At 40.7% G+C, this 17,293-nt stretch overlaps 1 protein-coding gene across 1 annotated transcript in view; it reads left to right on the top strand.

Moving 5' to 3' along the window:
* The window catches only part of LDAH (lipid droplet associated hydrolase), a gene marked incomplete at its 3' end in the record, with an annotated part of 135,096 nt that overhangs the window by 84,483 nt on the left and 33,320 nt on the right, over positions 1 to 17,293 (top strand). The window contains exon 5 of the mRNA XM_080616908.1: positions 7,997 to 8,237. Within this exon, the coding sequence (XP_080473034.1) occupies positions 7,997 to 8,237 (241 nt within the window). The remainder of the gene's footprint in view (positions 1 to 7,996; positions 8,238 to 17,293) is intronic.

Raw genomic sequence — 17,293 nt, 5'->3', positions numbered from 1 at the left:
TTCTAGCCAGCTGTGTTCAAGAAGGAAGAATTCAGACTGAAATAAGCAGAGAGAAAGCCTAGGAAGGCTCAGGATACCTTAGCTCATTTAAGCTCATTAAACAATGAAGGTATATAGGAGTGTCTTCTATAAACATTACAAGAAGTAAATACAAGGAAAAATAGAATTATCATGCAATTATGGACATTATATTAGAATGCAATACATATAAAGGATCAGAACGATCTAAATAAATCTGGAAATTTGGAACTGGTTTCTGGATATTCATATCCAGAAAATATTAAATCTGAAGTAACCATCCAAATAAGTAACAGTGGAAAAGCTGTGGTTTTTTTAGTGAATGTGAATAGCTAATGTAAAGGACTGTAAGAAAAGGAAAGAGAGTCCATTTTTTATGGTTGTTGTAGGTTTTGCACCATCTATAATTATAAAAGTTCAGATATTTAAGTTATATATTGCAAATATTACTGATATACACATACGTATGAAATTTAATTATTAGTATAAAGTAAAAAGGAAGTATAAAATATGTCTTACATTTCAGTGCCTAAATTCCTGTTTGCAGACTCTCCCATAGTTGTTCAAGAAATATTTTTTGCTCTGTCTTGAGGTCTAGCTTCTATGGCTTCAGTTGCCTTCCTTGAAAGCAGTAAAGACTGACCACTGGTTGATAGTATATAGAGTGTTCCCCATACTACTGAAAATCTTCGAGATGCCAACTGGTGTGTCGTTTTCACAATAAATTCATCAAAGATTTGAAATCACAGAGGAACTCTTCACCGGCACTGATCTCTGTTTTGTTTTGACAGCATGTTCTGTTAGCTGAAAAATCCTATTTATGTACACATATGGACTTAGTCACTGGTTATTCTTTACTTGCTGAGCATCTGATGAATAATCTCTTGATAACAGAAGGAAAGATCTGTATATGATTGCCAGGGGTGACATACAAGTTTACTTAGAAGCATAGAATCATAAGATGGCTTAGTTTGATGGAGACCTTAAAGCTCATATAGTTCCAACCCCCCTTCCATAGGCAGGGACATCTTACTAGACCAGGTTGCTCAAAGCTGCATCCAACCTGACAGAATCAATTATTAAATCATTCTGAACAGTTTGAGGTATTTCTGATTGAATGAGGTAGATACTCTACCGTTCAAATTGATTTTATGTATAAAACAAAACAGGGCTTGTCCTGTGGCTCTTGACAGCAAGTGGCAAAGTATAGTAGCAAAGCCTCCTGATATCCTCCTAGTGCCAGATATGATTGCTTCATGCATATCTTCTATTAAGAGGAGTTCCTGGTCTGCACTATTTTCTAACCTGTGGCCAGACATCATCTGGGAATGTTCTAGCTGGCTTTGGCCAAAATCATGTCAGAGAACATACTAAAAAGTTTTAGTCCTGGAGCCTAGGTCCTAGCCCAGTTTAGTTCACCAGTACTGAGGCTACAATGCAAATTGGAAGCCACAATCGCAGGTGATGAAATATTTTCTACTGGTTTCACCTCTTTCTATATACAGAAGGCATCCACAGGTAAAAAATCATGCAGGATAATCAATAACTAGTGCCTTTGATATGATAAATCTTAGGTTATTTCTGTACTGATACCATAAAAAACCAGTCATATCCTTCTGGCCATAGCTCAGCTCTCTGTATATAAGCATATACTGTACTGTGTACTATGTTATGTATAATTAGTGACTGAGCAAAGTGAATGGGCAAGTCCAGAAAGTCCTGCTCTGGTGAGGGGAAAGCTGAAGCCAACATTTCCTGTTTTTTCCTGTGCATTTTCTTGGAAATGTACTCAGCACAGCTGTGGTAATAAAGCAGGGAATACTTCCCTGACCCTCGTTGTTTTGCCTGCAGGTTTCTGCATACTGAGTAAAAGAAATGGTGATTCATGCGGCATTCTGTGTCAAGGGCAGACTGTAGATTACCAGTAAGTGCATCATTATGTTATCTTTGAAAAATTTACTGGGTTTCACCTGACAGATAATAGCTTTTCTTCTGCCAACACAACAGAGGAATAACAAACTAATACATGGAATGAGCTAATATATATCAGAAGAAGTGTTACTCTTGACAGAGAAACAGCTTTTGCTTTTCATAGAGTTTTGAAGGAATTTTAAACAAAACTTCCTCACACATTTTCTTTCCAGCCCTGGAATTTGCAGTCATGCACATAATGATGCTGTTGCAGTGGAGCAGGGTGTTTGGCCACAGGGTCTACAGGCAAGTTGCAGAACTGTGCTTGGATGCTTCTTTACTGATCATCAGTTGGTGCAATGGGTCGGTTATAAAATGTAATAGATTGCTTCCTTCTGCCTGCTGATCTGATCTCTGGATTTCTCATGGGCTCTGAGTTGCATAACCAGTGCAGGATCTGAGGCTTTTATTTTTTTTATTGGTGCTGATGAATACACGTCAGCTCTTTCAGTAGAAGGCACTAATGAAAAATACTACTGTGGGGACTTCTTTAGCTTTTTCTCATTCGCATACTTTTAGTGTTTTTATAAGGAAAATATTTAAACATTTTACAAAAATCCTTTGCTGGTGTGGTTGAGACTATTAAATTGTGCAGTGATAAACAACAATTTATTACATATTTAATTGTTTGGCTTTTTGTACTCTGTTCTCATTTTGAAAAAACTTCCAGCTGTGTCTACAAATCCAAAAACATGTTGACATAACCATTATCTAGTGGAGACCTGAAGATACTCAGTTGTCATGTTATCATCTTGTTTTAGATAGATTAAAAGCTGAACAGAAAGCCCAGATGTACAGGAATGTATGTGTTTTTCCTGTAGGTAGTTTGGAGGAAGCCTTTGTTCTGTTCTTTAAGTGAAGCAGTGATCACATGAGTGAATTATATTCATTTAAGGATCCTGCCTGAACAAATCTCCTTGGTCAATGCCAAGTTTTTGGGGAATGAGCATTTAATATTCCTTGCTTTGAGGGCTAACTTTGCTGTGAAATCAGTAATTTCTCTTTCCTCTGTGTTGTAAAATTTACTGTGCCGGTCATACATACTTGAAGTTGGCGATCTGATCACTCTAGATATCAAAGTATATGAACAGTGACAAAAGTGAAACTCCAGAAGTCCCCACACCTTCCTGCTGTGGTGTGTGTTGGAGTAATAAAGAGCAGAACATATTTGGCTTCTAGGGAGGCTTGTTCTCTGAACATATGCTCAGGCCATGCCTTATTAATTTTTTCAGTGATGATACATATATGCGACTTGACCAGGGACTAGGAGCTGCCCTGGCATCCACATCAAATCATGTGAAGAGCTTGCAGATAATATTAGCCTTTGTTGTTAAAATGATGTGGGTTTTCTTGATTTCAGTAAGGGATTTGATACTGTCTCCCACAGCATCCTCATAGATAAGCTAAGGAAGTGTGGGCTTGATGATCAGGTAGTGAGGTGGATCAAGAACTGGTTGAAAGGAAGAAGGCAGAGAGTTGTGGTCAATGGGGCAGAATCTAGCTGGAGGTCTGTGACTAGTGGAGTCCCTCAGGGGTCAGTGCTGGGACCAGTGCTGTTTAATATTTTCAGCAACGACCTGGATGAGGGAACTGAATGTACCCTCAGCAAGTTTGCTGATGACACTAAACTGGGAGGAGTGGCTGACACATCAGAAGGCTGTGCTGCCATTCAGCAAGACCTGGACAGGCTGGAGAGTTGGGCGGGGAGAAACTTGATGAAATTCAACAAGGGCAAGTGTAGAGTCTTGCATCTGGGGAGGAACAACCCCATGTACCAGTACAGGTTGGGGTTGACCTGCTGGAAAGTAGCGAAGGGGAAAGGGACCTGGGGGTCCTGGTGGATAGGAGGATGACCATGAGCCAGCAATGTGCCCTTGTGGCCAAGAAGGCCAATGGCATCCTAGGGTGCATTAGCAAGGGTGTGGTTAGTAGGTCAAGAGAGGTTATCCTCCCCCTCTACTCTGCCTTGGTGAGACCGCATCTGGAATATTGTGTCCAGTTCTGGGCCCCTCAGTTCAAGAAGGACAGGGAATTGCTTGAAAGAGTACAACGCAGAGCCACAAAGATGATTAAGGGAGTGGAACATCTCCCTTATGAGGAGAGGCTGAGGGAGCTGGGTCTCTTTAGCTTGGAGAAGAGGAGACTGAGGGGTGACCTCATCAATGTTTACAAATATGTAAAGGGTGAGTGTCAGGATGATGGAGCTAGGCTTTTCTCAGTGATGTCCAGTGATAGGACAATGGGTAATGGGTGTAAACTGGAGCATAAGAGGTTCCATGTGAACATCAGGAAAAACTTCTTTACTGTGAGAGTGACAGAGCACTGGAACAGGTTGCCCAGGGGGGTTGTGGAGTCTCGTACGTTGGAGATATTCAAGGCCCGGCTGGACAAGTTCCTGTGTGATGTATTCTAGGTTACCCTGCTCTTGCAGGGGGGTTGGACTAGATGATCTTTTGAGGTCCCTTCCAACCCTCGGGATTCTGTTATTCTGTGATCTACAACATCTGAAACACTGCATTGTGTTAGAGTCACTTGAACCATTCAGGTCTTGAGTCCTATGTAATTTAAAGAGTTAAAAATTAATGATGAAAATAGAAGCAGCTCTCTGGTGAGTAACCCAAAGGACATCAATGCCTTAACACATTGAACTTTAATGTAAGCGTCATCCTGAGTGTTGAAATCTTGCAATTTAATAGCATGTTAAATAAATAACAGTTAAGTTGAATGATGGTTTTACAAGTACTGCTTATTGTTGCAACAATCAACAGTGACAATTCCAGTATAAAGTCAGAATACATGTACTATTTTTAGTGGGTTGACCCAAGCATAACCGAGATAGGTGATACTACCCACAGTTCTCAGTGACTCCTGGGCACAGGGCATATTTGCCTTCAGGAAAGTCACTGGTCAACTTTCAGTACACACTGGTCTACTCAAGTTGCTGTGACTTGTGTCTCTAGTTGCTCAGCTCTTTTTCCCATGTGCTTAACCAGTAAAAATCGTTGGACTTTGAATTAGAGATCACTTAAACCAGATGAATCTGGATTTTTCTCTCTAGTTACATGTAATTTTTTCTTGTATTTTGACTGATTGTTATCACAGGAAACTTCTATTGTTAATTTTGAGAAGGGTTTCCAGAAATAAAGGGGTCGTTAATCTTTACACATTACTTAATGGTGTATACCATGGCATTCACAGATGTGGCAATGCGTGGTGCTTATGATAGGCACTGTCCTCCATCTTCAGAATTCCTGCTGTTATAATATTCCTGAAAATTGTAACTTCAATATAATTCTGTGCCACCTACCTAATTTCAGCTAGTTGAAATTGTATATCAATAAGATCCTGGCATTTGAAAAGTAAAAAAATTATTAACTGGTGTTGAACATTTGAATCTCATTAATTTCCTTCATTTTACCTGTGTATGTCTACATTTATTTGAAGACACAAATATGATGTACTTTTTTATGAACATGTATGTCATTATAATAAACCAGGTAAAATCTGGTTTATCTGCAGTTGTGTTGCAAAGAAGTTGAACTACATCTTTAAGCAATTCTGCGGTCAAATGTACATTTCAAAATCCTGTCTCAGAAATCTAGCAGTAAACTAAGAAGTAAGGAGTGCTTGAAAAACAGGAATTTTAAATTTCTCTATTGTCTGCAAAAGATTAAAGTAAGAAATTAAATAAAGGTAATAAAATTATCCACTGTCTTACACCATCTTTTAAATGTGTGTGCCATTAAAAAATGCAGGAATGCACAGGACATTGTAACAGCCTTCTTGCTTTGTCCTTCTTCCTCCAAAGTTTAGCAACTTCCCCCAGTGGTTAGTACAGCACTCCATCCAACTAATCCTGTATAAACTGTAATGTCAAAGGAATAATGTGTGCTTGGGAACACAGGTCAAATCTGCTTTAGATCACAACAGTTGAGTTCAGCTCTTAGCTGAAATATCACGAAACTACCATATAATTTAGTGCAAGTCTTGCATTCCTATGCTTCAGCTGCTGGTTGCCTTTAATAAAAAGAGGCCCAGGATTGATTTCCCTGAGAATGTATTTTTCATTGTCTAAACCCAAAGTGGTGTCAGCTGGGACATCGAAGGATTTCTTAAAGTAGTTGTGTAGTCGATATAAATAGCACTTTCAAATTCTGCTTTTAAAATACTGTAGAAAGTACAGTATGGCAAGTTACTGATGATGTATCCCATCTTCTGTCCTCTCTCTGCCTGGCTGAACACAGTGACTGAAGGGGTAGGAGATGATGGTGACAAGTTCTTGCCTGGTGCAGCAGTCACATCTCCCTGAATTCCCATCTCCCCAGGTTCCCTCACACAGTAGGCACAAGGCTCTGCAAGTGGAGCTGAACAGTAATGAGGACAGTGGTTCATCCAGCTTGAAGGTGTCACCAAGGTTAAGTTGGCCTTCAAAACTGCTTCCATAAAGAAAAAAGGACAGGTCATTGTCATGGGAGACTGCCTTCTGAAGGAAACAGAAGGCCCAACATGCAGACCAGACCCATTTTGGGGGGATGTCCTCTGCCTCCCTGAGGCCTTGGTTAAAGATGTGAAGACAAAGCTTCCCACCCTTGGCCCTCAGATTATTAGTCATTTTCGATTTTTTAGGCAGGCAGCGATGAAGGTGGAACAAGTCCAAGGGTGATCAGTAGAAACTTCAGGGCCTTGGGATGACAAGTTTAGGGATCAGGTAGCTATGCCCTGCCTTCCACAGGATAGCTGCGGAGCCCCGTGGTGCTTCACACAAGTAGCATTCATCAGTTGAGTTTCATCTCAGAGTCAAGACAATTATTTTAAAACATTTTTTATAAAAATATTAATCTAATTTGCACAATGCATAGGATTCAAGGCCGTGTGGTTCTGGGTGTGTTAAGGATGTTCCTGCTTATTGCAGGGAAATTGGACTAGGTGACCTTTGAAGGTCGCTTCCAACCCAACCCATTAGATGGTAAGTACAGTAAGCAGACATATCCAACAAAGCACATCAATTTATGCCTGATTATCTGCAAATGCAATATCCAGAACCTCTCTTGCTTGATACTTCTGTTAGATACTGTGGTTGTGTCTCTTTGAGGGGTTTTGCTGTATGATTTCTTGCAATATGTTTTTACTTCTAGAAAAAAAGTGGCATGTATCCTTCTAAAACATACATTTAATCTTAACATTGAAATTTAATTGAAAGTAGGTGTATTGATTCACTTTCGGTTAGTGTGGGTGGGATTTTAATTAATATGCTCTTTTAAGGATACAGTGTATTCTATTATCATAACATAAAATAATTACCAGCTTTAGAATGTCTATTTCGTTTTAAAGTATAAAAAGCAATATTGTGCACCACTGTACACATCTTAGTGAAGGGGCTATACGCTTAGATTCTTGTTCTGACTAAGCTTAGCTATATTGAACTGCAAATTGAAAACCCTGTGTTGTCAAACTGTAAAGTTACCATCACAGCAGCTGACGTTTTTGAATTTGTGTAGTTGATTGAGTTAGAGAAAACAATTTACCAGGTGAAACAGAGCCATGTACTTTTGCTGACATAAGAAATCTGCTGGGGTTGAAGGGGTAATTCCTGTGTAGTGGGACTTTGAGCAACCTGGCCTAATGGAAGGTGTCCCTGCCTGTGGGTGGGGGTTGGAATGAGATGAGTTTAAGGTCATTTCCAACCCAAACCATTCTGTGATTCTGTGAGTGCCCTCTGGTGGGGTCACCGTCCTCCTGGAGCGATTGGCTGTGCTCACGCGCCTGGGCACTTACTCCCTGTTCAGCACTTCCACTTCTTACCTGTAAAACTGATTATTCCATAACCGTGTACTTACTTGGTTTGTCTTGTAAAAATTTTAACCAGGGCACACCACACAGCCTGCCTACGTGTCTGAGGTGCCATGTGCCTGGAAACCCAACTTCATTCAATTAAAAATTCAGTCTTCTATGCTGGGATATGGTGCTGTAGGATGCTGCTGATGGTAATTTTCTCATGGCCTGACAGGTTCTTCGCTCTGTGCTGCTGTTTCCAACAATAGAGCGTATGGCTCAGTCCCCTCAAGGAAAGCTCATGACCCCTTTGCTGTGCAAACTTCGCTACATTCTGTACATGCCTGTCTACTTGCTGTCCTTCCTGCCAGAGGGAGCCAAAGCCTCCCTGGTGCGGTTTGCTCTGCGAGGAATGAAGACCTGTGATGAATCTTCCATAATAACCTCCTTAAATCTCTTCAGTGTGGACTGCATTGGTGAGCACCTATTTTATTTTTGTTACATCAGCTTTTGTATTGTTCTCGTTTAGTAAATGTTGGTGTAGTTTTGTGGGCAAAAGCTGAATGCTAAAGCATTATGAATAAGTTTTGAAGAAGGACGGGTCTAATCTTTTCTCAAATTAAGACCATAGGCACAGGAAGATCTCAAATCAGTCAATTAAAAGGAAAATTAAGGGGAAACTAACAAAATATTTTCCCAAAGAATGTTTTTTTCTTAAGAAAACTGACCTATACTACTAATAGTATCTTATGTGATTAAAACACTGTTTTACAATGTAGTTTTGTTTTACTGATGCCTGCTTACTTTTTGCATTTCATTCATGCTGGATGGTCAAAATATGTCAATAATCAGCTTCACAAAGGGTTCTTTGCATTTTCTAATATTTTTTTTTTAAGCTGTGATTTAACTGGCAGTATAAATTCTATCATCTGAATACTGGTAAGCTCAGAAAAGGACCTTCAGCCTGCAAAGACATATAGAAGTTACTTTATGCACAGAAGAATTTCAGGACTTTTGGGGGCATATGGAGAAAGAAGATTAACATTCCTGAAGTGCATATTGTACCCATATTTTGCACATTCTAGCAAGAGTAACAACATTAAGAAAAGGAATAAATTCAGACATAATTATTAAGCTTAGAATAAAAACCAGAATGTGGGTTGTGCTATATTCCAGGTATTTTGGTAAGTTAGCAGTTGAAAATAATTTAGAATAGAATTGACATGCTAACAGAGTAATAATAGCAAGAAGGAAGTTTTGATTGTGTTAATAGTAGTAAAAACACATTCCTACATTTCCAGTTATGCTCTGTCTTCTATCAGTTAAACTTTACCTACTAATTGTCCAAACAGATGTGCCAGAGTAACTGTGATTGCAGCGAGGTCCTTTACCTTCTGTGGATGTCTGTGGATGTGTTGGTCTGTACTGGAGGCTTGCTGTAGGACTGTACAGAGACTGAAAGCAGAATGGGCAGTGAGGGTTCTTGCTGCCAAACTTAGCCCCATTTATGTTGTACAAGACCTCTCTCCATTACAGTACCCTGTGCCTGACAAAATCAGGCTTCTGGTTGATAATGTAAATTTCTGATAGGAATCCTGTGGTTTGCTGCTTGAATTCCTATTAATTTATGGCAGTTTTTTGACTGAGAAAGCAAGCATGCAGTCGACACTGTCCCATATGACATCCTTGTCTCTAAGTTGGAGAGACATCAATTTGATGGGTGGACCACTCAGTGGATAAAGAACTGGCTGGATGGCCGCACGCAAAGAGTTATGGTCAATGGCTCGATGTCCGGCTGGAGACCAGTAACGAGTGGTGTCCCTCAGGGATCGGTGTTGGGACCGGTCTTGTTCAACATCTTTGTTGGTGACATGGACAGTGGGATTGAGGGCGCCCTCAGCAAGTTTGCCGATGGCACCAAGCTGTGTGGTTCGGTTGATACGCCGGAGGGAAGGGATGCCATCCAGAGGGACCTTCACATGCTTGTGAGGTGGGCTGATGCCAACCTTCTGAAGTTTAACCATGCCAAGTGCAAGGTCCTACACCTGGGTTGGAGCAATCCGAGGCACAGCTACAGGTTGGGCAGAGAAGAGATTCAGAGCAGCCCTGCAGAGAAGGACTTGGGGGTGTTGGTCAATGAGAAAATGAACATGAGCCGACTTCAGTGTACGCTTGCAGCCCAGAAAGCCAACCGTATCCTGGGCTGCATCAAAATCAGCATGACCAGCAGGTCGAAGGAGATGATCCTGCCCCTCTACTCTGCTCTCGTGAGACCTCACTTGGAGTATTGTGTGCAGTTCTGGTGTCCTCAACATAAAAAGGACATGGAACTGTTGGAACAAGTCCAGAGGAGGATGATCAGGGGACTGGAGCACCTCCCATATGAAGACAGGCTGAGAGAGTTGGGGCTGTTCAGCCTGGAGAGGAGAAGGCTGCATGGAGACCTCATAGCAGCCTTCCAGTATCTGAAGGGGGCCTACAAGGGTGCTGGGGATGGACTATTCATCAGGGACTGTAGTGACAGGACAAGGGATAACAGGTTCAAACTTAAACAGGGGAAGTTTAGATTGGATATAAGGAAGAAATTCTTTACTGAGAGGGTGGTGAGTACTGGAATGGGTTGCCCAGGGAGGTTGTGAATGCTCCATCCCTGGTGGTGTTCAAGGCCAGGTTGGATGAGGCCTTGGGTAGCATGGTTTAGTGTGGGGTGTCTCTGCCCATGGCAAGGGGGTTGGAACTAGATGATCTTAAGGTCCTTTCCAACCCTAACTATTCTATGATTCTATGATTCTGTGCAGTCATACATACACCAGTCTTTCAGTCTTCTTCCTTTGACAAGTTAGTCTCGGAGAAAGGTATGTGAAGGTCTATAGGGTCATATCTCCACAAGCCAGGAATCCTTCTCTGGTCCCCACAGATAAACTTCTACCTCTCAAAACAGTTATCCACTTCCAGGGTTGTATTGGAAATGGTCCTTGGCCTGCATTAACCTCCAAAAAAAGTGTGGCCAGCCATTGTTTGTGAGTTCTGCTTGGCCCAGACCACAGCAGTGGCAGGAATAATTTTAACAGAATGGATTTTGTGTGCTGCAGTTGGAGCCTGGCTCTCCAAGCTCTTTAGTCCCAAGGTGAATGAGACTGGTTGATGTGTGCATGTCAGCCTGTTGTAATTGTCTGTGTGCACCAGTGTCTGATCTGTGTTTAAGCTGTACACTAAATGAAGACAAGAAACCAGGCTGAAGGCTCTTTACTCATAGTATGTGATTTCTGCCTATGTTCAATTTGTTGACAGAATTCATTACACCAGAATGAAAACCCCTGTGAGCCAGTGTCTTGTAAAACTTGCATAAATAGGCTTTATTGATGCAACAAGTTCCTTTGGGCCTGTGATACCATCTCTCTCAAGCAGAATTCCTCTTTGGTTTCATCTTTGGAAACTGATGATGCTTTACAGCCCAGTGACTCAAGACCACATGTGTGGATTAATAATCTTAGTGCTTTCCGGATATTGCCTGTTAACCTTCTATTGTATTGTTTGTGGACAATAGAAAATGTTACCATTCAGCAAAAATCCACTAAACCTAGCACAACAACAGAGTCTGTTCTATGGGGGTGCTCATCTGTGAGTTTCTGAAGCCTCTGAATTTGTGGGAAATGTTTTTCTGATCAATTCCTTGTCCCTAAATAAACTGCTAGATAAGGTTCAGAAACGTTCAGCAAATGAAGTTGTTTCTACTCTCCAGGAAGGTTGCATGTCAACTCATTAAAAGTATACATATTGCCTTTGGCATGTACTTCTGTTGCATTACTGTAATTGTAATAAAAGCTATGATTAAGGGCAGAAAAGATGGTAAAAATTTCCTTAAAACTAATATGTCCGTTAAAACAAACCAACCTGCCAGGGATTTGTTACCACATCCAAAGCTTAGTCACAACAATGTTTTCTCTCCTCTGAAAGGAAATGAGATTTGAAAACTTAATTATAGCGGAACCAAGTGCCACTCCTGTTGACATCGAGAGTGAAAAGCTCCATTCAGTGGAGGCAGAATCAGGCCCATGGTTGAAAGAGTCAGTGAAGGAAGAATTACATTAACTACCTGTCTCACTGTTTTGAATTATGTTTGTTCCTGCTTCTTATGCAAACTCATCTTTCCATTGTCCTAACTTCATCGCTGATGATACAGAGAAACCCCAGTCACACAGCATTGCAGTGACATGGTGCAGAAGGATAACATAATATAATGTCTTGCCCCAGAAGGGAAATAGGAGAAGGGGAGACACAGCAGGGACTGTAAAGAATAAATGATTGTAGGGAAGGATGGGAAGACAGTATGTAAATAATAAAGGGACTATAACAAATAAGCAAAGGGGTCTGAGAGTAGTTTACCTGCCAGGATTAAACTTCCAAAAGGAAAACTACCAGGATTAACTTCCAAAGGATATTTTAGGGCAGAAAAGGTATTACAGTGAACAAACTGGCATTTGAGTACTTGTATTCATGAACCTAAGAGATGAATAGTCAGAAAAATTGGACATTAGTGACCTTGAGTTATCTGAAACATTGTCACTCTGTTTATTCAGGCTAGCAAAACAAGGCTACCCGTATCTAGTGCAGTAGTGGTTGTTGTACAAATCATGTACGGTCATGCAGTGCTGGAATACTTTGGCACTCCAGCACATTGAAATTTGTAAACATTTCTTCGGTGACAGATGCCAGTAGCAGACTTACAGTGACAGTAATCCATTCTATCTACACAGGACAGGATTTATTGTCCAGCCATTTGACTGGCAAACTTCCTCCATTTGTTCCTATAAAACTTCCACAAAAGCACAGACATTACATAATGGGTAAACACCACAAGGCTTTTTTGGGAGGCAGGCTCATAGGTCAGGGGTTAACGTCTGGATGACAGTGAAGATACAGATAAGCACAATAGCGAGAAAAACCTCCAACTGGCCCAAATGAGGTGTGTCCTTTGTGATCTTGAACCCATGACTTCCCCGGAGGAATCTCCCTGTTTGTTTAACCTACGCAGGGAGCAGGGGAGCACTGCAGTTGGGAAGGAGGGGTCTCAGAAACCTGAAATGAGGGTTTCGGGTGAATTTAGGCTGACACAAGAGTGAAGGCTGGAGACAGTAGATTTCTGGTTTATTCTTAGAGTCCAAGAGGTGTTGTAAAAAGACAAGGAACTAAGATTTCAGAGTTTGGATTTAAATTTTATCTTGTTACAAGTATGGAGACATTCAGATTTCACATGGAGTATTTACGTTTCCCTCATTTTACAGAGAAAAAGAGCTAAGACAGTTTCAGGCACTCCACTTTTATGCCTGTATGGAGCACTTTTATGACTGTATACAAGAAAGTAGAATCCTGACTGAGGGATTGAGGCTTGTCTCCCAGCAGTAAGTACTTCTGTCTGTTCACTGCACAGGATGGCAAAAGTACATCCCTGAAGTGCCATGGAGTAAAAAGCTTTCTTGTAGGATAAAATTTGCAGAACTGTCAAATAGCATCTGGGAGATGCATTTGTATCAAAAGCCAGTGAAACGTAGGCTTCCAGTTGCTGTGGGAGTGGATCATAAGCTTTTCCATTGACTTAAGTTATTTTAAAATTTTATTTCCAGGGAGCCAACTGGAAAATTGCTTTCTGGGTTTGAATTATCCCAACTTTGGGACTTGTCATGCCTTGAGGTCTGTTTCTGTTCCAATTCTTTCTTCATAATCAGAGAGACTTTAAATATGACATTATGGGTGGTGTTCATCTGACCACTCTGGACATCATTCTGTCTGAATAGTTAGCATCTAAAGCAGGATAGATGAATCACAGGTGAAACAGATAAATGTTTCTCATTAGTGACTGCAAAGGAACCCTCTCTCTACTAGATACCAAAAAGCAGAGGAGGTAAATCTCATTCTATATGGTGAAATAAGACTGCTTTGCCTCCTAAGTCTGACATGGTTTAGTGTGAAGTGTCCCTGCCCATGGCAGAGGGGTTGGAACTTGATAATCTTAAGGTCCTTTCCAATCCTAGCTATTCTGTGGTTCTAAATAGTGCTTAAAAAAGCTGTACAGCCACATAGCTAAAATTCAGTGTACATTTCTTTGTTTAAAATTAAAATGGTGTTATTTTCTTGCACTGAAATGAAAATTTAATTCCTAAAAGTAACAGAAGATATTATGAGCATTTCTAAATTCAGCACAGAAAGCAGAGGTCTTTTGCTTTTGTCTTATGGAACAGCCTTGCATACTGAATGGAACTAACCTTATATATACATACACTAGTCATGAGCAGCTTCCACAGACCACATTGGCTGGACAAGCTGATGTGCATGCAGTGCACTTTAAATTAGAGACAGAAACTGATACTGCAAAGGATTTCAGGCAGCACCTTGCATTCTTATGCCTACATTTTTTATAGTGGGCAGGAGGATTAAAGCTTTCCCTCCCCCCACCCCAAAGCTACTGGACATCTGTGCAGATCGTTGAACCTAGAGCAGTACATCTTCAAGTTGATTTTCCAGGCTGGCTGAAATCAAAGCCCTGGTAGTAAAAAATAAGGTTTAGATAGCTTCTGGCTATAATGCAGAAATAACTTCAATGATATTTTTCTACTTTGATGATTAAATACATATAGAATTTCAGACATGGTGTATAGCTAGAGAAAATTTCATGGAGAACAGAAATTACTGACGTAGTACATAAATTACATCTACATTAAATAATGCTAAATGTGTACACTGTAGTGTAGTGTATCACAGCTGGGCAAAAACAACGAAGCTCAGCAGGTCTCCTCGCTTTTTTCTGTGTTCATTCTTTGACGCCCTGTGGGGCAGAAAGCGATCAGAATGGTACAGCAGATAATCTCCCTCCCTCTCACTAGCATCTAAGTAATTAAGATTCAGGAGAAGTCATCTTTCCTGAAATCAGGTAACTCTACAGTTCTCTCTTACAAGATGGTTTTCGCCTGTATCTGAACTCAATACTGCCAGGGTCAGAGCCTGCTTTCGGCAGCCCAGCAGTCTGACCTGGTGTGCTAAATCCTCTGCTTCTGCAGAGTTTCTCTGCAGGCTTCTGTGTGCTGTCACAATTGAGTCCTATCCACTGCTGACATTTTAAGTGATGATTGTAATATGTATTTCTGCAAAGTGTTTAAGAGCATGTTTCCTTACCTGTGGAAACACAGTAATATTTTATCACCTGCTTCGCAGGAAAAGGGGCCAAAGAATAACAGCCTTTAATATTTTCATGTTTCCTCTGCTACTGTTTATTTTCCTGTGTGATGCCTGACTAAAATGTTTGTTTAATGTAGTTGAACAACTCACCTTACTAAGGCAGCACTTAAGTTGACGGAAAAACCTCACATCTGCTTTATTCTTTCTGTGAATGAACTAAACTTTTCCTTATTTCAGATTAGGAAGCTCATATTAAGTTACTGGAGGAAGGCAAAGACTTCTATGTATTTATAGTCCTATTTATTTTTTAAAGTCAATCTGCTTCATAATTTACTCCATTTCCAAAAGAAAGAAAAAAAGATGTTTAACAAGAACTTTTATTACTTGCAAAAGCTTTTACTTTCCTGTGAAAGCCTTGTGAAAATAATGCTAATAATGTGGAAATTTCTCATTGGGTTTATTTCTGTTAATTATTCCTCTTTTCTTTTTGGGGGAAAACCCAATGCTAAAAACTCCTATCATAAATATTACTCATAAGGCGTGAATGTTTTGATAGTGGAACTGCTGATCATTTCCATGAAATGTGAGGCACCGCTGGGACTTCACTGGGGAAGGGTAGGTTGTTTATTCACCCCTGGTGGGGTTCCAACCCCAGGGACACGATTTACTCCCACAAATTTGCAGTGACTCTAATGATGTGTTGCAAATGGCATGAAAAAGGAAGAGGCAACGTCAACAAAGCAGAAAGGATGTTGAAAATAAGTATATGCCAGTTAAGTGCTAGCAGATACAGTTGCTTTGTGCTAGCTGGTGCCAGATAGTCATCTGGAAATTGGCACTTTATTTTCCCCAGGCCCCAAACGAAGTCCTTTCTGCAGTAGGCTCATGCCTTTTGTCTCAAAGGTGTCTGTCTAAACTTCCCCAAGGAATATCTCTTTGTGGCTCTGTCATAAGTTATATTTACTGGTTGGGAATTTGGCTTGATTCATTGAACTCTTTCATTTTGCAGTTCCAGCAAGCACTTAAAGACACGCTAACTCCATACCCATGGGTAAACTGTAGGCATTTGTTTCTTGGAATAAGTTTTGGGTTTTTTTTGGAAAAGCTGCTAACTAATGCAATACCTGTCATTCCATGTGCCTAAAGGGGACAGTGGTCTGGATGTAGTTCCTACAGTCAGCTAAAACAATATTGCAGTCTGCTTTGCTGCTGTTTCTTGTCATGAAAATGTCCACCAGCACTCACTGTCTCCCTTGCCTAATTCTTTAATGTGACAATATTGGCAAGGAGAAAATGCCTGCAGAGTCTTCATGGATCTGTGGAGGAAATGCTGGCTTATCTTGAGCAAAACCAGGGGTGCAAGAGATTGCTTGCTGGTTAGTGCAAGGTGTATTTCAAAAAAGCATTGGTTTATGTTTAATGGAAGATGGTGTGAAACTCACCTTTCATACCTAAGCCACTCCACCTGAGAGGAAGTTTACCTTGTGCAAAGGACAGGTGGGCGAGTTGCTGAATTTCATCAGGGTTCCTGAAGAAAGAATCAGCATCGGGTTCCGATCCAGAAACGCACTTAAAGTGACCTCCATATAACTACTCACATGCATAAACCGTTGTCAAGTAGAGCATATTAATCCCAGCAGAGCTCAGGTGGGAGCTACTGCTTGGAGATGCTAAATTACTGCACCACCTACAGGAGACCCTTCTATGCTTCTCTTGCTGGGTAAGAGAGCGGACACTTTCCTCGACTGAAAATTGGGACCGTAGCAGAAATCCCATCATCATGGCCATCTGCCAGAATATGTGAGAGCTTAAACTGGAGCTTAATTTTTCTAACTAAGGTGTGGTTCTGTCATTTGAAGACGATGGGAGCTGTTCCAAAGTAACTTAGGACAGGATTAAGTCCATAGACATTTCAGTTTCCATCACACAGCCCACTTCATCTGCACATGCTTCATCACACAAATGAGTATTTTTCGCACTCCTCAGCAAAGCATCTATTGTTTATAAGGCACCTGGGTATAATTGTTGAAGAACTTTTTAATTTTCCTTCAGACTCTACTGGCTTTCTCAAGCACAGCTGACTGATTTTCTTGTGTAGTTCTGATCTTCCTGCAGCTATAGTTTGAATTGGAGAAGTCCATCATAACAATCAGAGCTATTTCTGCTTATGTTGATCATGGTTCTATATTAACTGGTATGTTGTCATTCTAAATTCAAGTGTAAACTTAAGCAGAACCCAAAGTCAATGTTTATGTCTTGTAAACCTCTAAACATCAACATTTTATCTAATGTGTGTGTGCATGTGTGGAAGCACATGTTCCTGCATTAGTCATCCTTGATACTAAGCAGTTCCTTCTGT

Source organism: Psittacula echo, assembly GCF_963264785.1.
Source record: "Psittacula echo genome assembly, chromosome: 4".
Classification (NCBI taxonomy): domain Eukaryota; kingdom Metazoa; phylum Chordata; class Aves; order Psittaciformes; family Psittacidae; genus Psittacula; species Psittacula echo.
Note: the sequence above shows the minus strand (reverse complement) of the source record. Positions and strands in the feature narration are given on the sequence as shown.